Here is a 25429-nt window from a genome sequence, read left to right as displayed (position 1 = left end):
TCTATCTATCTATATCCTGAATTGAACTTTAGAGATTAAAACTACAAATTGTGACAGGAGAAATACACTGGATTGGATAAACATTAGATTAGACATTGCAAAAGAAAGATTAAACTTGAAGACAATAAGAATAGAAACTTCATAAAATAAAATGGTGAAAAAAGACTTTTAAAAATGAATAGCGTATCAGTGAATTGCAGAAAAACTTCAAGTGGTATAATAATTGGTATTATGGTTTGAATGTGTGTCCCCTCCAAAATTCATGTTGAAACTTAATCCCCATTGTGGTGGGATTAAGAAGTGGGGCCTCTTAAGAAGAGATTATGTCATGAGGGCTCCTCCCTTGTGAATGACATTAAGGAATTTATAAAAGAGGCATCACGCAGAGTTGGACACTTTCTGCCCTTCCACCTTCTTCCATGTGAAGACACAAAAAGAAGGCTCCATCTTGGAAGCAGAAAGCAGTTCTTACCACACACCAGTGCTTTGATCTTGGGCTTACCAGTCTCTGGAACTGTAAGAAATAAATCCCTATTATTATTTATAAATTACCTAGTTTGTGGTGTTTGGTTATACAGCACAAATGGACTCAGACAATTAGAGTACCTAAAAGAGGCAGTAGAGGGAGAGAGAACAAATATTTGAAGAAATAGTGGCCAAAATTTCCCCAGATTGGATGGAACCTATAAAGCCACAGATCTAAGTAGCTCAATTGGCCCAAGCACAAGAAATGGGGGGGGGGGGACCCTAAACTAAGGCAAAACATAATCAAATCTCTCAAAACCTATTATAAAAAGAAAATTGTAAAAGCAACCAGAAGAAAAATGACCAGTATGTACAAAGAAACAAACAAAATAATGATAGCAGATTTGTCATCAGAACAACTGTAAGCTGGAACACTGTGCAGCAACATCTTTTAAATACTGAAAGAAAAAAAAGCTGCAACCTAGAATTATTTACACAGTGAAAATATGTTTCATAAAATTAAGATGAAATAAGGGCCTCTTGCATTAAAAAACTGAATGAGTGACTTCTATAATTCCTCTGGAAAGATGGACTAAACATACTTTTCCCTATTCTTCTCACTAAGTATAACTAAAACCCTGGACATTATATATACAATAAACATAGGGAAATTTTGAAAGATGGAGTAAAAAAGGCAAGCTGACCTCAGAATCTAAAAAAATGACACAGTGGTGAGTTCCCTGATGTCTTTAGCTCATGGTCCAGGAAAGCCGCAGCCTAGCAAGACATAGAGGTCATCTAGGACTACCCTTCCCACCCTGGGGGAGGGGTGGTATCAGTGGAGACTAGTGCACAGTCAGAACTCTCACTGTTGCCTAGCAGTAACAAGAAGCATCACCTCCACTGGATGTCAGTGAGACCAAGGGGGGAACCTGGGCTTCTACCCCACCACCTCCTGGCAGTCGTGAAGCAACACCCTCACTTCCCTGGCTGAGAAGTGTCAGAGGAAGAGTGTTTTGGAGGAAACTAGTTAAAATATGTTTAAATAAGATCTCATTAGTCTCAGAGTCTCATATGCCCTGAATTTCCAGGTTTCAATAAAAAAAAATCACTTGTCATACCAAGACCAGAAAGAGCTCAACTTCAATGAGAAAAGACAACTAACACACGACAACAATAAATTGACATAGATGTTAGAATTATCTGATAAGGATTTTAAAACAGTTATAAACATGCCTCAGTGAACAATTACTAACATGCTCAAAACAAATGAAAAAAATAAGTCTTATCGAAGAAATAGAAAATCTTAGCAAATAAATAAAAGATATAAATAAGAACCAGAAGGTAATTTTAGAATTGAAAATGCAATAAGCAAAATAAAATCTCAATGGATTGGCTCAAAAACAGAATGGAGGAAACAGAAGAAAGAATCAGCGAACTGGAAGATAGAACCATTAAAATTACCCAATATGAACAACAGAGAAAAAACGACTAAAAGGAAATGAACAGAGCTTCAGAGAACTGATCTGAGATCTTATAGCAAAAGATCTAATATTCCTGTCATTAGAGTCATGGAAGAAGAGAAGAGGGAGGGGCTTAAAAAGTTCTCAAAGAAATAATGGCTGAAAATTACCAAATTTGGCAAGACACAGAAACCTACAGATTCAAGAAGGTGAGTAAATCCCAAATAGGATAAATACAAAGAAATGCCTAGACACATTATAGTCAAACTTCTGAAAACTAAAGAAAAAAAATCTTGAAGGCAGTGAGAGATGGCACTTTACCTAATGGAAAATATAATTTGAATGACAATGGATTTCTCATCAGAAACTATGAAGGACAGAAGGAAGTGGCACGACAATTTTCAAGTGCTAAAAGAAAGGAACTATCGACCAAGAATCATATATCTGGTGAAAATATCACTGCATTCCACAAATTTTGATACATTTTCATTTTCATTTAGTTCAAAATATTTTCAAATTTTCCTTCTGATTTCTTCTTTGATCCATGGGTTATTTAGAAGTGTTATATTTAGTTTCCAAATATTTGAGGATTTTTGATGTATCTTCTATAATGGATTTTTAATTTAATTCCATTGTGGTCATAAAGCATATTTTGTATGACTTGAACCCTTTTAGATTTATTGAGACTTGTTTTACGGCCCAAAATATGGTCTAATTTGATAAATGTTCCATGTCCACTTGAAAAGAATATGTGTTCTACTCTTCTGCCTGGAGTATTCTATAAATGTCAATTAGAAATATTGGTTGATAGTTTTGTTCAAGTCTTCTGTTTCCCTACTAATAATCTGTCTACTTGTTCTTCCAGTTATTGAGAGAGTGGCTGAAATCTCTATGATTGCAGGTTTGTCTAAATCTTAAAGTTGTATCAGTTCTGCTTTGTATATTATGAAGCTTTGTTATTCAGTGTCAAAACATTTAGGATGTTACAGGCTCTTAATAAATTGACCCCATTATCAGGTTCAAATGACTCTTTAAACCTGGTCTGAAATCTACTTTGTCAGATATTAATTTAGCCACTTTAGCTTTTTTTGGATTAGTGTTAGCATAATATATCTTTTTCCATCCTAACACTTTTAATCTATATGTGTCTTTCTATTTAAAGTGGGCATCTATAGGTTTAGTGCAATCACAATAAAAAAAATAGTACTACAGATTTTTGGAAAAATTGACAAACTGACTCTAAAACTTATATAAAAATTCAAAGAACCAAAAATAGCTGAATCAACTTTGAAAAAGAAGAACAAAGTTAGAGGAATGACACTACAGAATTTAAAAACTTACTATAAAACTATAGCAATCAAGACCATGTGGTATCAGTCTAAAGGTAGACAAATAGATCAATGAAACAAAGTAGAGAGTTCAGAAATAGTCATACATCTATAGTCAGTTGATTTTTAACAAAGGTTCCAGGGTAATTCAGTGAAAAAAGATAATCTACTCAACAAATGGCACTGGAGCAACTGGACAGCCATATGGGAAAAACAGAAGCAAACAAAACCCAGTTCTCTCCTCATGACATATGTAAAAATTTACCTGAGATTTTTCATAGACCTAATTGTGCTAAAACTATAAAAATTTTTAGAAGGAAACATAGGAGAAAATCTTAGTGACCTTGGGTTTGGTAATCCTGGATTCTGTAACAGAAATAATCTTATTTTTCCTCCCATACTTACTAACTGCTATTCTTCTATAAGGTACACTGTTCCTTCTCCCATCTTTTCTTTGAGGATACCACATGGATTATATCATGTGTATCTAACATGCCTATGATATGAATTTCTTTCTTATTTTATAGGTTATAATACATTACATTATTTTTTTTTTGATGCTCCAATGGTCTGTTTGACTAGGGGGACCTCCTCACGTTGGTTTCTGTGACCTTTTGACATGTTCTTATTAGTCTTTGGGCACAACAAGATGTTCCAGGCTCATCTTGTACTTTTACTTCATCAACCCTAAAATCAGGCATTTTTACAAGAAATCCTATTTTCTTTTAGTGGAAAATGGTATTCAGAAACCAAGCTGTGGGCACTAGATATGCTCATTGCTTCTGGGGTACCATTGCTTCAAGACTCTATCAGTGGGTATCATGAGTTAATATAGATATCTCCAATTCCAATCCAACACCATCAGGTTCTTCCTTAACTTTTTCCATTTCATATTTTTGTCTTCCTTCTCCCAAGTTGATAACCTTGATTCCTAACAAATCAATGTATTTACTATTTTGTTCCATCCTATAATATATACAAAACAGCTTCAGAATTATTATACCAAATCCACTACAATCAATAAACTTACTAAGTAAGGTTATTTTATTTTGGTAATTATTAATTATTATTAATTTTATTTTGGTAATTATTATACAAAATCCACTACAATCAATACCTACTAAGATATCCTCAGGATATACCCCACTGTGAGTGTACAGACAAGCACTGTCTTCAAAATTTACTTGAATTATATTCTATGTGGTTATAATATCATTTGATATTAATATATAGTTAAGTTCATTTGCTCTGTCTTCAGTTTTAAAGTTAGACTTTTCATTCTTTTTTGGAATATATAAGACATTTACATGGTTTAAAAAATAAAAAGTATATTGATATCTACTTAGAAAAGTCTCTTCCATTTCTATATCTTAGAATCCATTCCCATGCACTCCTAGATAAAAATATTTTCATTATTTTCCAGCCTATCTTTCCTGTAAAACCAGAATATCTATGTCTCCTTCCTTCTTAACACACTCCTTTGTATCTTGCTTTTTTTCACATTAAAAAAATATCCTGGAAATAACTCTGCATCTGTTCATAGGGATATTCCTCATACTTATGGCTGCAAAGTACTCCATTGTGTGTATGTATGACCAGGGCATTCTTAAATCTGGGAAATGGGTTTCAATTATTACGAAATCATTATCCCATGTGATCAATCCTTCATTTCACAAGCCTCAGCAAGAGGAAAGTAGTTTTGAGAGCCATTTAGAAGAGGGTGGGGATAGATTTCAGAGGAACTCACCTGCAGGAGGAGTTGCTCCGCCCCGCGGCCAGGGATCTTACTCTGCTCCAGGTGGCTGTGTCAAGCTCCAGCTTTACTCCCTGGGATCTTCTCAGACTCTTGACTCCCTCCGAGTTCTCTCCCCAAAGACATGTCCTTTCCCATCCCTGATCAAATTGCTGCCTCACTGGCATCTGAATCATCTTTCATTTTTTGTCTTATTTTATTCCTATTTTTTTAAATACAAGGAGCACATAGATCTCATCTCTTTGTTAAGTTACTCACAAGATAAAGGAATACATAGAAAAAAATTAAATTCCTCTCTTCCACACTAACTTCCCTAGAGGCAACCACTGCTAACCTTATATAAACCACAGCTCTGGCTCATTTGTAATTCTCCACTGAATCTGACTAGTATAACTCAGCCTAAGGGGCCAAAATCTTCTCTCCACTCCCCATTCCCACACAGCCTAACACCCCATTCTCTCCTCAAGAGTTTTGAGAGTCTGTGCTCTGATGTTGGGTTTGCACAGGCTGGGGTGGGAAAGCTTGGGTGGAGTCGTCTCTGGGCCACCTGAAGCTTACAGGCCAGAGGGCTAGCTGGGGAAGGTTGGAGGTTCTGTGACTCATCAGTCTTTCTTTTGCCTAGCAATGATCCCCAGACCCATACTGAAGAGACTATCCACATTCTGAATCCTAAACCGCAAGATAGTTGCTTTCTCAATTCCTACTTGTACCTAGGAGAGAGGAGCATGCCTTTTTCCTCCTGTATCTATCTTACTCAGTTCCTTGTTGGACTCTGAATGTCAAGGTCGTGAGTATCGCCCAGCCTTCTTTCCTCAGCATCCATCAGCTGCCCCAGGCACCGTGCGTCGTACCGAAGTAGCCACGAGGGCGCTATGCGGGCAATCGTCGCCTTTTCTCAATCAGCGCCGTAAAGAACCTTGCTAGATGGTTCAATTTTCCCGGACTTGCCAGGACAGCAGTGAGCCGCGTGGAATCCGAGATTCTTTATTTTTGGGTCGTCCCAACTGCAGGATCGTCCTGTGCCGGCCTAAGCCCCGCGCTGCCCAGGTCGCGGTGACTGGCTGCGGCGCTCAGCCACTCCGCTGGGGCCATCTCGATCTGTCTCTCCAACAAAGCCCCGCAAAGGGCCCTGACCAGAGAAGCAGCTGTGCTCCTCGGGTTGGTGAACAACGTTCCCTCACCTTTTCACATGGCGGCAGCCCTTCCCAATGTTCTGACAGCTCGTGCTGCGCAGAGAGCGAGGGGCAGGGAGAAGCAGGGGGAGGAACAGGAGGAGCAGAGAAAAGGGAGGAGCAGGAGAAGGGGAAATCCCAGTAAATCTAAACTCCGGTTGTAGTTGGAATTTTGCATCAGGCCAGGAAACTGTAGCAACCCAGGAAAGGCAGGTGGATTTGGTGGAGGCCCCAAAGGCTCTTCCCTGTCCCTAATCCCCATAGGGAATTAACCTCATTCTCCGAGATGCAGACCTACAGAGGCAGGCAGAGAGAACCGGAGTCAAGGGCGACTCCTCCCCCCTTGCAGTTTAGGGGTGTTTGCATCCTGTCTGACAAGAAGAGGTGCTGGGAAAGGAAATCTCCGGAACGATGGAGCCAAGAAGGGATTTATACACTTTCAGTGAGTCAGAACGCCCCAGTTCTCGCGGTTCCATGGTGTAATGGTGAGCACTCTGGACTCTGAATCCAGCGATCCGAGTTCAAATCTCGGTGGAACCTGGCTTTTCTTTTTCTCTTGCTCCTTAAATGGAATATGATTTCCCCTTCCTCGGAAGATTTCGGTCCGGGGAAGGAAGCTCCGGAGGCCAAAGGGCTGCCCCAGGTCCCCGCGTCTCCCCGCGCTCTCCTGCCCCCTCTTCGGGAGTCGGCGTCCCAGAAACCGGGTTCTTACGGTGGCGGGTCCACACGGGAATTGACACCACATCGAGTTGGGGGGACCGAGCCTGGGCGTCCCCGTCCTCTGCGAGCTCGCCTGGCCCGGTGCAACCCGAGGCCCCGGCCCCGCCGCCAAGGGGCCCAGCGACACAGCGGTCCCCACCCCCTGCTCGGCTGGACTCTCCGGCCTGGGGCGGGGGGAGGGTTTCCTCCACTCACAGGGCTGCCGCCCCGAATCCTAGACACCAAGGGATTTTTCACCCCAGGAATCCGGTAATTGGACCGATTGTCCTATTTCTGCACGGCTAGAAAATAACTTAAATATGAAATTGCGTTTCCTTGCTCAATCGTGGGGTGGCGAGACTAAATTTCCGGGCCGTGGGTTTAAGCAGGTTGGGTGCATTTCATTTTATCACCGTATTCTTTCCTGCAGCCGGCAGAATCTTGAGCGATTGAGTCTCCGTGGCTGCCAGCAGGGGCCGCAGTTGTCCTAGTCTTGGCGTCTCAGGCTGGGGACTCTCCTTTAAGCCCTAAACGCTGTCAAAAAAGAGAGATGCGGCGGGGATTGCAGCGTCTCAGGGTGGGCGAGCTGAGCGGCTCCGAGCGGCGAGGTCCGGACCGCGGGGCTCCTCCTTCGTCCCACCCGGATCTGCTCCAAGAAGACACCATTGGAGAAGATCTTGAAAACTTTGTTTCTGTTCTCTTCTATTCATAGAAAAATTTAGATGAGGATTTGAAAGATCTTCCTACCTAGTTAAAATGTGCTCCGTCAGGTGCTTAGGAGCGTTTTTCTTTAATTTTTCAATTTTGGAACTTTCCGGAGTTACAAAAGACTGACAAATACAACTGCTTTTGGGGGGCACACTTTGGAGGGTCTGAAAAGAGAGGTGGGTGAGTGCCTGTGGACGGCAGCTGAGGGAGAAAGGAGAGGGGGAGAGAGTACAGAAGGATGAGTGTTTAAAACTCTAATTATGACTGTGGATTTCCTTAAGTTCTGTCCATTTTTGCTTCATATATTTTGAAGCTCTTGTATCAGGTGCATACACATTTAGAAATGTTATGTTTTGTTGAAGGCTTGACCCCTTTATTATTATGAAATATCCCTCTTTAGTTCTGGTAATATTTCTTGTCTTTAAGTCTATTTTGTTGATGCTGTGGTTTGTGCCGTATCAAGTTGGCTTCGTTAAAACTAAGTCCCCCAGAATCTCCATCACTGTACCATTCTGAGTTAGAGTTAGCCCAAAGAGAAATTAGACAAAAGAGAAATTTGTGTGATCTTTGGAATACCGTACTCTCTTAGGATTGTTGTGGTTAGATGTGGTGGTGGACAGGAGAGACGCTGGTGAGTTCCAGCTTTTCCTGGCCCTCCTCCATTCTGTGTCCAGCTCTTCCTCCTGACTGCTGGCACTGTCGACCCACAGGGGCACTAGGCCCATCACCAGATGTTTGGCTTCAGACCCACAAAAGTAGCAGCTTCCCATATAATTTTATCAGCTTTTTGTGGCCACATTTCAGCAACTGGCCACATTTGCTTTCATAATTACCTTCTTGGTGACTCTTCTGACCTTCTAACTCTCCTTTTCACATCTTCCCACCTCCAACTCTTCCTCTGATTTCTATAATACATTAAAAAGCTTATTTTCTGAGGTCAATAAAATTTATAAGCCCCTAACCATGCTGATTATGGATAAAAGAAGACACATGTTACCAGTATCAAGAATGACATGGGGCGGGGAGCGGTGGCTCACGCCTGTAATCCTAGCACTCTGGGAGGCCGAGGCGGGTGGATCACTCGAGGTCAGGATTTTGAGACCAGCCTGAGCAAGAGCGAGACCTTGTCTCTACTAAAAATAGAAAGAAATTATCAGGACAACTAAAAATATATATAGAAAAAATTAGCCGGCCATGGTGGCGCATGACTGTAGTCCCAGCTACTCAGGAGGCTGAGGCAGAAGGATTACTTAAGCCCAGGAATTTGAGGTTGCTGTGAGCTAGGCTGATGCCACGGCACTCACTCTAGCCCAGGCAACAGAGCGAGACTGTGTCTCAAAAAAAAAAAAAAAAAAAGAATGACATGGAATAGCACTTTCTTGAGGTTGGGGTTTTTTTTTTGTTTGTTTGTTTGTTTTTTTCAGCTTCATATTTGGAATAGTGGAAATCCCTAAAATGGAGAACAACAGAACCCAAATCACAGGCTCCAGGTAAGAAACCTAATCTGCCACAGTTAAAAGTTAAACAAATTATTTTAATTTTCTGTGCCTCCATATTTCTACATGTAAAACAGGCTAAAAAGGAGTAGTTAGGTTGTCCAGTGTTTAAATGAGATGTGCAGGTAAAGCATGGAGCCCAGTACCTGTCACATGGTAATTGTTCAATACACATTAGGTCTTATCAATGCCATTGCCACCAGCCGTCCCCTGATGTACTCCCACAAACTTCATCATAACCAATTATTTATTTATCTTCCTACCTCTAAATAATTATTACTTTTTGATTTTAGAGTTTAGGCATTCTCTCTCTTTCAAATACTGGCTCATCATTAGCACCACACTCAAACATGCCTCTTACTACCCTGCCCTCCAATATATATTTCTCATAGTTTGATGGGTTCAATTACTATATTATTATAACTATGTAAATTTTATTCAGAGTTCAGTCACATTGGATATGTATAGCAGGGACAAAAGACCAGTATCTTCAGGGACACTCTCTCTAGTAGATAAACTTCAGGGATTTATTTAATCTTTGGTCACTCCTCCCCCTCTGTTTTCCTGTTCCAGGTAAGTAATGAATCTGATGGGCTCAGCTCAGGTCAGATCCCCTCTCCTTGAGCAGGGCATCTTCAAGAACGGATCCAGGAAGACATTGTCCAAAGAGGGAGGGATAGTTCCAAGAGAGAAAGAAGCAGGTGCTGGGGCAAAATGAGGCAAGCAAATACTGGGGCAAAATGTAGGCAAAATGAAGACAAGAAGAAAACCATGTCAGTTCTGTGCCGGGAATATGCAGTATAAGACAGACTTAGGGTGAGGGAAAAAGAGTTTTGAGAGATGTCCACTGCGGATACACCTCTATGGGCTGGAGCCACACACACCTGTTGAGGGCTCAGAGGGGCTGGGAGCTAATGAGAATCTGCCCTTCCCAACGTGTGTGTGGGGGGGATGCTGGTGAGGGGACTGTCCTGGTCACCAGGCAGAGATGGGGCCTGAACTAGGGCAGTTCTGGTAGGAAAAGAAAGGAAGGGGGCATCTTGTCCTTGAGGCAGAGTCCTGAGCTCAGGTCTTGATAGGGAGTGAAGCTACCCTGGTCATTGGCAGCTGAAGATGGTTGGCTAGATAAGGGGACTGAAATGTGTGTGCTATAAACTTGCAATTCCAGGAAAGGAACAGTCCGGGGAAAGGGCCCTTGGGGAGAGGAGGGAGGAGACCCGATTTGGGAAGGGGAGTGGGTTGAAGAGGAGTGTGTGCATTGCTGCGCAGAAGCCTGCTGGTTAATCTGACCATCCCCTTGCTCAGTCTCCTGGCCAGACCCCAGACTCCTTGCCCTGGAAGTGCACAGTTCTTATCCAGGGCATCTCCATCCCAGACTAGTCTCTGGGGATGTTCGTGGCCTTAGGTGCCCTGGCCTTGCAGTCGTCCTGCAAGGGGAGAGATGGCGGAAGGAAGCCAGTTAACCCCAAGGGATTCAGCAAGTTCTTGACTTGGCTCCCAGTCACCTGTGAACCTATTTACCCCCAGCCCATCCCCCAAACAGTGAAGAGAAACTTTGTAAGGACAAATGCCACACAAGACGGTCTGGGGCTTGGGCCTTCCAGTACAGCCCAGTCCCCAGGACACAAAAAGGGGACTCAACCCTCCTGCTGGAGCGTCCCACAGTGAGGAGCCAGGTCCCAGGAGGCAGTAGCTGAGCTGTCAGGGTGACCGCCTGGCTCCTGGCTGTCCTCACCCTTTCTCGTCCCTCCATCCTCCTGTCCCCCTCCTCTCTGTTCTTTGCCCTCTCTCCATTCCTCACTGTCTTCCAGGGTCCCTCACCCCCTTCTCTGCAGACCCTCCAGAGTCAGCCCTCAAAACACACTCACGTTTTAGTCTTTGTATCCGCTTAAAGTTTCAAAACAAGAGGGATCTGGCGGCGACCATTTTGTTAAGGTCCTTCGGGAACCTTGACCAACTTTTGCCGTTGATTAGACGAGAACGGAGGCGTCTCCATCTGGTCCCGTCCTAAGGCGTCTTCTCCCGGGAGCGGGGTCCGGGCGGGAAGAGGGAGCCCGCGCTGCCCTGGCCCGTCGGACGCCCGGCTCCTCTCGCCTGGGCCCGGAGGGGCCGGCCACGGGGAGGAAGCCCCGGTCCCCACGGACGCTGGGGGCCCGGCCGGATTCCAGACACTGGCTGTGTGAGGACTGACCGAGGCGATTCCCCGGGGACAGGGGTCACAGTGTGGGACGAGAGCAGCGTCTGGTCGCCGTCCCCGGAGACGCGCAGGGCCGGGGCCGCGGGCCGGGGAGGATCCGCCGCAGAGACGCGGCCCGCGCAGGTAAGGGCGGGACCCGCCGTCCGGGATTAGGGACTCGGGAGCACAGTTTCCCGTGCGGATCATCCGCTGTCCGGAGAGACACGGAAACGACCCAGCCGGGCCAGGGAAAGAAACCTCGGGGGCCTCGGATTCGGGGCAGCAGCCCTGTGAGTGCGGGGGACTCTTCTCCCCCCACTCCCAGGCCCGAGGGTCCCACTGAGCACAGCGTGGGGACCGGCTGGGTCGCTGGACCCCTTGGCGGCAGGGCCGGGGCCTGCGACTGCACGGGGCCAGGCGGGCTCGCCAAGGACGGGGACGCCCAGCCTCGGGCTCCCCGACTCCAAGTGGTGCCAATTCCTGTGTGGACCCGCCACCGTAAGAACCGGGTTTCTGGGACCCCGACTCCCGAGGAGCGGGCAGGAGAACGCGGGATACGCGTCGCGAGACACAGGAGGGACGCGGGGACCTGGGGCAGCCGGTGGCCTGAGGAGCTTCCTTCCGGGACCCAAAGCTTCGTCTCCCCGAACCGGGACGTGGAGGAGACGAGGAAGCAGAAACCACATTCCCTTCACTCTTTCATTCTGTGTTTGGGACGCAAGTTTGCTTTCCAGAATCACTTGTGGCCCCAGAGTAAAATGTGTGCTCCAAACGGAAAGGTTCCACCGAGACTTGAACTCGGATTACTGGATTCAGAGTCCAGAGTGCTCACCATTACACCATGGAACCGCTGAGGAAGGATGTCCTGACTCACTGCAGTCGGACAAGTCCTTTCTCAGGCGCCGTCGTTTGGACATTTCCCTTCCCAGTATCTCTTCTTGTCAGACAGGAAGGACCCAAACACCACCGACCTGCTACAGGAGAAGTCGCCCCTGACTCCCGTTCTCTCTGCCTGTCTCTGTAGCTCTGTATCCGGAAGAATGAGATTAAATCCCTATTGGGATTAGGGACAGGGAAGAGGTTTTTGGGCTTCCACCAAATCCACCTGCCCTTCCTGAGTTCCTAGAGTTTCCTGGCCTGATGTAAAATTTCTGCCTCCTTCCAAAAGGTGTTCCTTTCTTTTTCTATGCAATTGTCCTCTTCCCTTTGTCCATGCACTGATGACCTTCAGTACAGGATTTGGAATATCCTGGGATTTCTGCTAGCAGCTCCTCTTCCTTCTCCTCCCCCTTTTTTTCCTCCTCCTCCCATTCTTTTCCTGATCCCCCCTCTTTCTCCTGCCCCCTGTCTTCCTTGCTGTCTTCCTCCTCACCCATTTCCCCCAGCTCCCTCCAACTCTCCACGCTTTGTGTCCTCCCCCTCTCCTCCTTGGCTAGCACTCCTCTTCCTTCTCCCACCGCACCCCCCGCCACCACCCCCACCCCCCCACCCCCGCACAGTCCAGACCAATACAGGAATGGGCTACTGCAGTCTGAGGGGAGGATGAGGAATACGTTTCTCTGTGCTCAGGACCCTTTGGGGGTTTCTTCTGGAGTGGCCAGGTGAGGTGACACCAACAGCCACTCCTCCAGGGTGGGCAGAACTGACCAATCCAAGGCAACTCCATACCTGGGGTACCCCAAAATAGGCACACTCCAGTTCCTGTTGGAACAGCTAACTCCAACTGCCAAGTCCAAGGAAGTTGAAACCAGTAGGAGCCCTTTTCTTTGCAAATTGAGTTCCAAGTGGAAGGATCATGGTGCCTCCATGTGTCCCGCCCCCAGGGTCAGAGTATAGGGATCTGCATTATCTAGAATGCTGCGGGTCCCCGGGACACCTGGCTAGAACATGTGCAATGAAAACCTACTCACATGCCCCATTCTCTAAGATGTAGGCAAAGTTTCCCAGTGATCGAGGCACTCACCCTTCCTGTCCTTTTGATGGTGTCTGGAGCCTCAGTGCTTCATGCTTTTGGCCTCCACCCTAGGGGTGCTGCCAACTCCTCCTTTCAAGGGCATTGGAGAAGTCTCCGCACCTCTGGACACTGAACTGTTGTCCTTTGGTTCACCAAGAGCTGTCTCCCACAAGGTGGGCAGAAAGTAGATTGCTGCCAGATCCAAAAGGTAAAAATTACATGGCATTTCCTGCTTCAACCAGACAGAAAGTCGTCTGTCTGTTACGATTCGGATTCGAAGTGAAGATGTCATGGTTCCTAAACATCACACCTTGACCAGGGTGTGCCACCCACAACCTGCAGAGCTGTGGTCTGTGGTCAGGTGTAAGTCATTTGAGTTATGTAGATGACAGTGTTCTCTTCTGGACTTTCCGTTAGTAGCTAGCTGTGCACATACCTCTCTATCTCCCCCTCCCTCTCCCTCTGCCCTACCCCTCTCTCCCACCAACCTTCCCACTTTCCAGTCTGTCCCCTCCCCCCTTTTCTGCCTCTTCTCACCCTGCTGCCCCACTTCCACCTGATTTCTCCCCTCCAACTTTTGTGGATCACCCCCTCCATGCCCACCCTATTCCAGACTAAGGCCGCTGCAACATCCCAGTTGGGGAGCTCTGTATGGTTTCAGATGGTGCCTTTAGACACCTCTAGACATCCAGTTTCCAGGATGAAGAAACATGGTTCAACTGCTAGTATAATGATTGAAAAAGAATGCCACTTTTGAAAGCCTTTCACATCCTCCCATTCTGTGATCCTTAAAAATGTATAGGCCACAGTGGAATTCTTGGTTCCCCCAGGATCCTGTTGTCAAATGCCTTCTTTCACTGAGCATTTTGAGCATCTATTAGGTACTAGGCCCTGCCGTGGGCTAGAGATATCACCATGAGCAAATCTCAGGTCCCTGTCTCATAGAGTTCTCCTCTGGAGGCATGGGGAGAGGGCAGAGAGGTAGGGGCACAGCCAGTTCGTGTCCTTCCCATGTGCCCACCTGCCACGTCCCGAGGGACTGGCAGTGAGTGCAAGGAGTGAAACATGACAAAGAAGGGCAAGTGGATGACTTCAGCCCGAGGGGCCACGGCCATCACCTGCAGCTGGGCAGCCCCTGAGGCTGCTGAGGCATGCGGGGAGCTCCTGGCCTGGTGTTCTGGTGCCCAGTGCCCCAGCTTCTCTGTGTTGATGCCCAAACTTGCCCAGAGGCAAGACTCAATATTTCTGGTCCCAGCAGATTTTGAATGTGTTTTCGGAGATTGATGGAAGAGTTGGGGGCACATTCTCACCCCATGGTGATAGTATGCTATTTTACAATATTTCATCTCTGTGGCATAACTGGCTAGCATGTAGCTGTTAATGGAAAAGACTGGTAGGTTAAGCCCACCCAGGGGTATTCTTCACCTCCATTCATTTTTCTTGTTCTGATTCTCTCTCAAAATTCACAAAAGTCTCAGGAGCTACTTCTGTCTTTCAGGCAGGGAGAGCACCCTGCAGCTGTCAGCCCCTCCCAGCCTCCCTTCTCCTGGGACCTGTGGGCACTGCTGGGGCAGCCGCTGAGGGTCAGTGGTTCCGAGTATGCACTGAGTCCTGCCCTCTGGGGTGTCTCCCTGTTCTTAGCAGATGCCTCTGGTCTCCCTGCACTGTCTGGCGCTCTGAGGCTGTCTCCATTAGGGGGACTCCCAAGGCCAGAAGTCGAAGGCACAGGAATGGAAATCACAGCTCAGACTCCAGGTTGGTGCACCTCCACACGCAGCATTAACCACGTAATAACAGGATGGCACCAAAAATTTGATTTGGAGCTGTCACATCCTAGCTTTAAAAAAAATAGACTTTTTAAAGAATTTCAGAATATTACAGAGTACAAATGCTTGGGTTACATGGATTGCTTTTGTACTGCCTGAGTCAAAGTTGTAAGTGTGCCCATCACCCAGATAGTGTACATTATTTTTTAGAACAGTTCTAGGTTTACAGATAAATTGGTGTTGATCTTCAGTCTTCTCCACCCACCAGGCTCAGCAGGGAGCTGCTGGAGGTGGAAGAGCACGAAGCTCCCCATGACTCACTGGATGAAGGTTACTGGGCTCCTTCATTCAGTTCACCATGAGCAGTCTGACACCCACCATCCCTACAGGAGCACCTTGCACTCATCTGAGGCGTGGCAGCCTGCCCTGCTCTGCAGGTGGCCTATGAGTCCTCCATTGTGAAGGTCATGAAGCTCCACTGGTCTCCCAGGCAGCCTCTGTGCAATTTGTTTCCTGCAACTTGTGCAGGACGGGCTGAGACATGCTATCCCTGCAGACAGGCGCTGAAGACTCACATGGTTTTGAATGTGGCTCTTGGATCCAGATTGAAGCACAGGCATCACATGTGTGGAGCTCTGCTCTTCTCTTGTCCCTGGTTGCTCCCCTCTCACCCGGCCCCTTCTCCCAAGAGCATGATGTTGGTATCAGGACAGAGCAGAGGGAGGAAAGGTCAGGGATAATTGCAAAGTCTCACCTGGAGAAATCTGTGTAACAGATCTTCTTCTCTAAGACAGCTCTTTCTCATGAAATTATGGTTCTAACTGCATTTCCTGAGCCACGCCCTCCACTCTTCTCTGGCCATCCACATGTGCTGGCAGTTTTGTCCAGTTATTTTGGAGGTCTGTTTTCATGATTCCTGTATATCCTCTGAGGTGGCTCTATATCCTCTGAGGTGGCTTCCTTCCAGCTGAAGCAGTCTAGTGTCCCATCCACTACACGTGGCCATAGCTTGCATCCTCTGTGCAGCACAAGTGATATTTGCCATATGGGTTTGTAGTTTCAATCCTGTGTCTAGTCTCTGTGTTACATTCTCATGTAAACCATCAACAACCAGTGTGCTGGTCTGACTTATGAGCAGGGCAGAGCAGTTCCCATCCCCATAATCTCCAGACCATCCCTCCTGTTGAGCAAGAGCCCTTTGAAGTAGCAGCTTTGTAGGGTGTATAGAGAAAAAAAATCCAATCTTCATTTCTCATAATTCTCTCTATTTTGTGTACTTCTATTGAGGGAGTTTTATGTGGATTATTAGGAGTCTACCCATCAAATTGTCTTGTAGTAAGAGCAAGCAACGATGTGATGTCCTCCAATAAATCTAAATATTTTGTAACAAAATTAACCATTAAAAATTTTGTCCTCCATCCTATTTTGGTCAGCAGTTGCCTTTTCATGCTGGGACTATCCTCCTTCCTGTTTTCCATTTCTTTCTGAGGTTCAAGGAAGCAGAAGCTTTTCCCAGGATCACAGTGATTCACAACACAGAAATGAAATGCACACTTATTTTGCATCTGTTGTATGCCATGCCCCTGCCAGAAAGCTCCATATACACTATAACCCATTCAATCCTCAAGGGACACTCTCAAGTAGGCAGTGGTGTCTAACACTGAAGCTGAGTGGCTGAGGACACCCAGGCTCAACAGGTGACTCAACTTGCCTGGCAGCGGTGGGAACATTGGCCCACCTCTGCCTGACTCCACGGCTCAGGCTCTTTCCAGTGCTCTGCAGTTGGATCAGCCGGCGACCAGGCTGTGAGGGGTGTTCACCCTTTCCTTTTCTCTTTTGTAGCAAATTATTTTGAGCTAATTTTAGGCCTAAACAGGAAAGTTGCCAGTCTGGTAGAAAGCACTGCTGCAGCCCCTCCACACATTCCCCAGTGACTGACCCTGGGTGCACTTAGTGAGCAGAGCCAGCGGCTCCTCCTGCCCTCCTGGTGGAAATGCAGCTCCATGACGCTCTGTGGGACATCAGCCAGGGACTCAAGGTCCTTGTCTCTCCCACCTCTGTCCCCAGGGTCTCTGGTCTCACAGCGGCTGTCCTGGGGCCATTGTAAAGTTGCAGATTTTGTCTCAGAACCACCCCAGCCAGGACTGGGCTCCCACAAGGAGGAAGGGAAATGACCAGACACGTCTCAGAGGTGAGATGAGTGTGGGGGACGGCCCTGCCAGGGCATCATTAAACACAGGCCAGGAGAGGCCAATTCATCTCTGTAGACAGGTTCAAATGATACAAGGATGCCTCCTGTGTGGGCTCCCTGTGAGAACGTGTGCATAGTGTGCACACCTGGGACCACAGCAGTGGGGCCACAGATGGTCTGCCCTTCCCCTCCTCTCCCTTCAGGGAAAACCCCGGGAGAAACAGCACAAATGCAAATGAAATTGTAACTTGATCTTTCATTGAGTACTTTCCCCACATGCCCAGCTAATAATATGCACAGTACTTTGAAAGTTTGAGAAAATGTTTTCCCTTTTCCCCAGTAAATGCAAAGACTATTCAAAGCATAAGCTTAATAAGACTTAGTATTCTGGAAAAGACAGATAAAACAACATGATGAAATTAAGTAGTGATAATTAAAAACATTCATACAGCTTTATATTCTAAATAGCAAATGCATAGGACCAGAATTGGGAGACCTAGGTTTGACCCGTCTTTCACCAGGAGTTTTGTTGTCTCAAGATGATTTCTGCATCAGCCCAATGTCAACTATCATAAAATCTTATTGAGTGTCCTATGTGACTGATGATCAATGATTGGCAAACTGTGCCTTGAGTAACAGTGGAGGGACGCCAGGCCGAGGGAGGAGCTTGTGGACAAAGATCTGGACACTGGAAGGCCCCAGGTGAAGGGCTCGGGGCAGGGAGGGGCAGTCTGACTCTAGGGGAGGATTTGTACATGGGAGTGGGGGGCAGTGATGTTGGATAAGAACTTGGCGCCACAGTTAGAAGGACCACAAGGCAGGAGGAGGAAGTGGAGTCGTGTCCTGGGCCATGGAGTGAAAATTTCCATGAGAGACCAGGATTTCAAATATGCATGGAGGATGAGGTGCTTAGGCATTGGGACCTCCTATTTTACTCCTCTTAATGCTTCTACATGTTCAGTTAGAGAGGTAGAAAAATGAACTCAGGTGAATCTGAAGCCAGAGAATATAGGAAAGCACTGCAGTGAATCAAACTTGGGGCCAGTTTTATGAAGTTCCAGAAGATGGACACAAATGCAAGACAATCTTTGCCCCAGACACACCCAGTTTAGAAGGTGAGTGATTTACCTGACACTGTCAGAAGGAATACGGAATTCTTGAAGGCCAGCGAGGTTGAAGCCATGGAAGGGGACATGGAGAGAAGCAGAAAGAATGGTGTGAAGTAGGGCAGGTCTACCGAGTAGTTCTAAATCATGTTGTCATATAATGAACACTGGGTGAGCTTTGAACTAGCATGAACACCTTGACCCAACACCTTGAATTCTTATTTAAATGGACCTGAGTGTGATTTGAGCATCAGTATTTTCAAAAAGCCCCCCTACTATGTATCTAAGGATGAGCAGGACTATGGATCTGGTAGTGTCTCAGTGAGCAGCAGACAGCCACATACATACACGGGACACGGGACATGTCTGCTGCTCACTGAGACACTATCAGACCCATAGTCCTCCTAATCCTTAGACGCATAGTAACACGAAATTGGAAATTCTAGTAACCCAAGCTGAGCAGAGGCCTAAAAAGCTCTTCCCTGTCCCTAATCCCAGGGTGGTTCAATCTCATTCTCTGAGATGCAAAGCAAAGGAGGCCAACAGTGAGCACGTGAGTCAGCAGCGACTCCTCCTGTTTCAGATCGATGGTACCCGGGTCCCTTGTACCAACAGAAATGCCTGGAAGGGAGTAATGCAGTAATGTTCTTCCTCAGGTTTGCAATTAAGTTTTTTCATTAAAGAGTTCCAGTTATTTAATTTGACACCATATTAATAAAAACTCACCACAGTTCTCCTTAATGGTAAAATGTCCCTGTTCTCCTGGGCACAAGCAAGATGACATTCCCATCCCCGTTGCAGTTTCATGTGCCCATGGGCCTGACATTCCAGCCAATGAAACGCAAAGCCAAGTGATGCACGGCTGCTCTCAGCCTGCCCTGAAACCCTCCCACCCACTCACTGTCCATCCTGGTCTTCACACACTCACCTTCTGCTTGATGCAAATGGGCATGGTCACCCTAACCATAAGTCATAAGATACTCATTGGAGGGGTGATCTCCAAGTAACTAGAGGTGAGGAACATCCTTACTTCTGAAGACACAGGGACACAGAGAACAATCTGAACAAACAGGGCTTGCTAAATTCCAGCCAATTTATTACCCTTATCATACCACCTGTTTCCAATCATACTTGTCCAGGAATATCCAAACCTAGCATTAAAAAACACACCAGCTTACCTGTTTCTTTGGATCTTCGTTTCCTTTTTTTTTTTTTTTTTCTTTTTGAGACAAAGTCTTACTCTGTTGCCTGGGCTAGAGTACAGTGGTGTCATCATAGCTCACCGCCACCTCAAATCCCTGAGCTCCAATGTTCCTCCTCCCTCAGCCTTCCAAGTAGGTAGGACTATAGGCACACAGGCACACGCCACCACATCTAGCTAATTTTTATATTTTTTCTAGAGACAGGGTCTCACTCTTGCTGAGGCTGATCTCGAACTCCTGGGTTCAAACAATCCTCCCACTTCAGCCTCCCAGACTGCTAGGATTACAAGCGTGAGCCACTGTGCCCAGCCTGGGTCTTCATTTCTTAAGAAGACTCTTGAGCTATGTAAAACTTATATAAAGCAAATATGTATGTTTTTCTCTTGTTAACCTATCTTTTGCTATAGGGGCCTTAGCCATGAAGCTTGGATGGGGAAAGGAAATCTTTTCCTCTCTGGTGTATCTTGGATATGGTTTATTTGTCCCCTACAAAACTCATGTTGAAATTTGATCCCCAGTGTGGTAATATTGGACCTAGTGGGAGGTGTTTGGGTCATGGGGGCGGATCCCTCATGGGACGCTTGGTACTGTCTTTGCAGTAGAAAGTTCACATTCTGCCCAGACAGGATGAGTGCTCATGGCGATGGATTCATGCCCTGGAGAGGGGGTTGTTTTAAAGGCAAGGCTCCCTATTTGGTCCCTCTTCACACCTGCCCAATTCCCCTTTGACCTTCTCAGCCAGGTTGCGATGCAGCACAAAAGCCTTGCCAGGAGCCAAGCAGACGCCAGCTTCCTGTACAGCTGGCACCACTTTGTGCCAAATCAGCCTCTTTTCTGTGTAAACTACCCAGCCCCAGCTGCTCCTTCATAGCAACAAGACCCAGACTAAGACACTCCCCTACAACATCATGAATCACATCATACGATGTGTGTGCTCTCTTGAGCCGTGTTTATGGTTCCCGCAGCCAGCTTATCCTGCAACATCCAGAGCCATTCTGAGCTCTGAGAGAATCCCAAGTGTTGGCTCCCATCTCCCAAGCTCAATCCAGAGTCAATGCACTTTTAGAATTTACAGCACTTTCTGGGGTTTGTTTGGCTGCAGATGACACTCTGAGTACAGAAATAGACAAACATATATTACGTGGACATACCACTTTACTTCTCCCCCTAACTGTAGTGGTCGCAACGAAAATGGGAATGGGTAACTGAAACACTTGGTATTCAAAAGAGGATATGCGAAATATTTGAAAGTTTTGGTTGATGAATTAAATCATTGTGTCTTCACATTGAATTTAATGGCAAGTAAAGTGTGAAATTCACTGAAAACTTTTCTTGGTTTTATAGGTGGAAATGAGGGGCCAAGAGAGAATGGAATTATGCAACTCAGCGCAGCTTAGGTAACTTAGAATCTTCCCGTCACACACAGTTTTTCTTTCATTTTGCCTGATCCTGTGGTCCCTTGCCCCAGTCTAAACATATTGTACCAGGGAGGTAGATATCAAGAAACAATACACCATAGTCATGCCATTAAATAGGTTGGGCATGTTCCTAATGGTAGTTCAGGCTGGGTTATAAGTACACATGGCCACGTTATGGCTACCTTTGGATGCTGCCCCATTATAGCCTTGCTTATGCTTCTCCTTGGCCCCACCTCCAGGTTATAGAGCACATCTGAGTTGGCTCCATTACCGGGGAAAGGATGCAGGTCAAACTGGTAATAAAATGGAAATGAAGAGATAATAGCAAACAGATGTGTGCTCATAAGTAGGTTATGATGCCAGAGAGGATTGCAACATGCTATTTCTGAGAACAATACTCTTGGCTATCTCTGAAATCTGGCACTGAATAACAAGCAATACTAGGAGAAAATATCCTACCTTTTCTCAGAGTAAGACAATTGAACTCCTGCTGATTTATAGGCGGTGGCCAAAAACTCCCCCTGGATATTTTGGGAAAGGAAAGGAAACAGTGCTTCTTTCTGTTGCTATTATCTCCCTTCAGCGGAGGGCTGCTGGAAAGAAAGGTATCCCAGTCAATTTTTCTTATGAACACCTAGCAATGGACCTCCTGGCAAACACCTTCATGATAGTTATTATTGGGAGAGCCCTTACCTCTGGAATGCATTTAGTAAGACACATCTGGTCTATGTACAACTGATTTTGTAATCACACAGAATCTGTGGATTTCTGTGGCTTAGTTCCCTGGGAAGTATCACACAGTTTATGTAACTACAAATAGAAGTGACCAAAACCATCTCCATTTCCTCCAGACCATGTCCTGATGTGGGAAGAAGGCTCTTGTGATTAGTGTAGGTGTCTCAGACTTCTTGTTGGTTTGCTTGTGCCTCACAATTAATTTTGTCCTTGAAAATGTCAGTAAAACTGGATACTACATAAGATTATGACTTTTGTGAGTCTGATTTGTCAATCCAATCTCTTATGTTATCTCCACTTTGGGTGGATGTGCTCATATACAATTCCCTGATCTTTCATACAATAGTCACTGTTAGCCAAAATCAAACTAGAATAATCAGTGTAAAAGGTCATTGGCAGATTCTCTATTAAATAATATTTAGTGACTTTCATGCCAAATATGCTTCTTAAGTGCCTTTCAAAAGCATGTGTTGTTCTTTTCCACGTGCCCATTTGCAACTACAAAAGTCCAAAACCATATTTCTCTGATACCTTCTGATCCTTGTCATCAACTTCAGTCATCTTAACCTATAAATTGAAAGTCCCTTTTTTATTACATGCTCTTAGAGGTGAAGGCATATGTGTAGCTTATTTAAGTGCGTAGGGAGACTACTGTTTCTATGCACACCAATGGAGCTGACCAGTGCTCTTTGTTCTCAGTATTCATGGTAAAATTTTTATACAGAATATGTTCTGCTTTAACCTATTCCTATGGAAAAAAATGAGTTCCCAGGGTGCAAGTGACTCAAGAACCAATCGTCACTCTGAAAGCTAGCTTTACCATGCTTAGAAGGTTCTGGCTAATAAGCTTTGTACCTCATTGCTCAATATATGACATATAGCATTAACGTTTTTTTTTAATAGCACTCCAAGTAAGTCATTGCAATGTGACTTTAAGTCAGTCACTTGACTTTTATTAGGTTTCATTTCTCCTCAGGTTAAGAAGAATGTGGACAACAATGTTTTTGTTGTCTCCTCTGGGCCCTGGAGACTATTGTGGGAGGGGGACCAGAGCCATGAGGAGAAGTGCAGGATCCCAAAAGTATGTGACAAGAAAACAAACAGTGAATAAATCTATAGAAAACAAAGGTGTTTTAAAATTATTGTGGGTGTGAGGAAGATGTGATTCCTCTCTTCAGGCTGAAATAAAGTCTCTTGAGATGCCCCTCATAAGTCAGAAAGTGCCATAGGGCCCCACCGTAGATCACCTTGGAGCTGTTGACCTTCACAGACAAGGCTCAGTGTGGCAGAGCCCTGGGGCCGCTGGGGCTGGGCTTCTCTCTGAAGGTCTCCAATGACAGGGGCCGTCCCTCCAGGAGCCCCTTCCAGGATGAGCTTCCCTCTGCTTATCCTTCCACACATTCTGTCAAAACTTTGAGGCTTTCTCCTCATTCATTCTTGCATGTGCAGAGAAAAATGTCAAGACAGCAATGTTTCTCATCTCCTTCTTTTTACAGAGGCCTCTGTTGAAGTCATCCATCAATTTGTTTCAACGAAAATTGTCCTTGGGGCTTTTCCTCAAAGGAATATGTAAAATTTTAACACATTTTGTTTTTAGTCTTTACCAATCTTTCACATACTTTTGAAAGTGTGGAGTCAAAATCTGAGGATAATACTCTATTTGGATTATACCTAGTTAATTTAGTGAAAGCATATGTTTCCTGCCTACCCATTAGTATTGCCATTAACATATCCTGTTACAATGTAGAGTCAATTTCCCTCCAAGGCAGCATGTTGGGTTTCCTCTAACTTGAAGGCAATTTTGACATCTCTCTCCCTGCTTCATCCTCCATTGATATGTGTGGTTTGTTTTGATTTTTAATTTCTATGAAAATTAAACTCTGTACATGTAATTTATGAATTTCACTACAATTCCATAGGGTCTCTTTCCTACTTGTCTGAGTCATTTAAAACTTTCCTACGTATCTCCTTGAATGCATGTAGTCAATAGGATGCTATTCATTTTCAAGAAGAGTGGACACAAGGGCATTTTCCATGGAAAATGATGCTAGGTCTGCCTGTGTTGGCACATGCCAATGACCTCTGAGATCCATGGCAAAATATAGGTCATGGCCAGGGAGAAGACATATGTCAAGTGTACACAGTGCTGTTTAGTGGTCAGGCAGCTGGGGTCAGGAAGAGAGGTGTGGCAGAAAAGAGGGTCATCTCCTAACCTATATCCTACTCCTGGTTTGCCAGCCTGAGATGTGGGAGGTTCCCGTGGTATGTCTGTGACCTTCCTGGATTGCCTAAGCTTGTGGTTTCACACTGGTGACAATGGCCAACTCCACAGGTTCCACTAAGCATTCATGACTAAGTGAAGGAAGGACAGGGCAGAACAGTTTTCAAAGTTGGGGTCCACCTCCATCTCACTACGAACTGAGGGACGATATCGCTGTGTGAAATAGCTCGAAAGTATGTTGTGTGCTAGAAAAACATTGTTGTCCATATTCTTCTTAACCCGAGGAGATATGAAAGCTAACAAAAGTCAAGTGACTGACTTAAAGTCACGTTGCAATGATTTCCTTGGAGTGCTATTAAAAGAAACGTTGATGCCATATGTCATCTATTGAGCAATGAGGAACAAAGCTTGTGTGGAAGGGGGAGCTGTGTGGTGGGGTCACTCCCTCAGGAGCTGCCCCTGTGCTGCCCTGTTCCACAGGGACCTCTTCAGTGACCCGCCCTCTGTAAACTCTTACTCACTTCAGCTTATCCTGTGGATTTGGAGAAAATTGGGTCACTGACAAGATGCATACTGTGTCTCTCTCTTCCTTATTTCCCCTAACACAAGAGGCAGCAACTGCGATCTTCAAGAGAACATCCTTCCCCTGAGCTCTGGGAACCTCCGGCACCCAAAGGAAAGAGGCGAGCCGAGGCTGAACTGTCAGAGCCCAAGGCTCAGGCTGAGGGCCTCTGCTGTGGAGCCCCACTCACTAGAGGAAGGAAGCTCCTTCTGGAGGCCACGAAGGACAAAGGACTTGCACTACAACTGCTGATTCCTTGTATTTTTATCCTTATTTTAAAATGAATTAAAACATTTTCCTGTGCCCACTGTACCTAAAGAGTAAGTTGGTCTTACTCTTTCGTCCGAGAGGCGGCGCCCGTCCGTGTGGCTTTCTGTCCGCAGATCCCGCGGGGACCACAAGAGGGCGCCGTGGCGCTTCCCTCGGACCTCGGCTCGCAGTGAAGCGAGATGTCTGCCGGTTTCGAAGTTCCTGGGAGATTGCGGGCTGGGTGTTACCCCTGGGTGTCCGAAGGTTCCTGACACTTGGTCCCACCATCCCAGGGGTCACCTGAAGTCTCACGCTGCCCAGGCCTCAGGAGTTGGCTGTGGAGGCTCAAGCCCCTCAGGTGGCGCCATCTTACTCGGTCTCATACCAGAGAGAAATGTAGTTGTGCTTCTTTCAATGGTGCAAAACATTCCCTTATCTTTCCCTCAGACTGTGGTAGTCTTTTCCAGTACCCCGGGGCCCGTTGCCCTGTGTGTTAGGGAGGTGGAGGAGGAGCAGTAAGAAGACAGAAGAGGAGGGGAGAGGGGAGGGTGGCAAGAAGAGGGGAGGAAAGGGCTGAGAAAAGGGACAGGACAGGAGGCAACATATGGGAGGAAGAAGGAGGCAGAGGGAGGGAAGGATGCGAGCTGAACCACATGGAGGTTCTCTTGCCCGGCCGAAGACTGGCGACCCCTCTCTGAAGCCCATTCTGTACATACACCCTGCCCTGGTCTCTAATCCCCCACCCTCCTTTCTCCCCACGCAAAC

General features: G+C 46.0%; 1 protein-coding gene and 2 non-coding genes across 3 annotated transcripts in view; 2 read left to right on the top strand and 1 right to left on the bottom strand.

The window, feature by feature from the left end:
* The window catches only part of PRKAB2 (protein kinase AMP-activated non-catalytic subunit beta 2), a 45510-nt gene extending 21034 nt beyond the window's left edge, over positions 1-24476 (top strand). The window contains exons 8-9 of the mRNA XM_045544832.1: positions 9013-9078; positions 24463-24476. Of these exons, the coding sequence (XP_045400788.1) occupies positions 9013-9042 (30 nt within the window). The 3' untranslated portion in view covers positions 9043-9078; positions 24463-24476. The remainder of the gene's footprint in view (positions 1-9012; positions 9079-24462) is intronic.
* TRNAQ-CUG lies at positions 6650-6721 on the top strand. The gene has a single exon. It is a non-coding gene; the product is annotated as a tRNA-Gln (tRNA).
* TRNAQ-CUG lies at positions 12038-12109 on the bottom strand. The gene has a single exon. It is a non-coding gene; the product is annotated as a tRNA-Gln (tRNA).
* Positions 24477-25429: the final 953 nt, after the last annotated feature.

The sequence above is a fragment of the Lemur catta genome, chromosome 3 (genome assembly GCF_020740605.2).
Source record: "Lemur catta isolate mLemCat1 chromosome 3, mLemCat1.pri, whole genome shotgun sequence".
In the NCBI taxonomy this organism is placed as follows: Eukaryota; Metazoa; Chordata; class Mammalia; order Primates; family Lemuridae; genus Lemur; species Lemur catta.
Note: the sequence above shows the minus strand (reverse complement) of the source record. Positions and strands in the feature narration are given on the sequence as shown.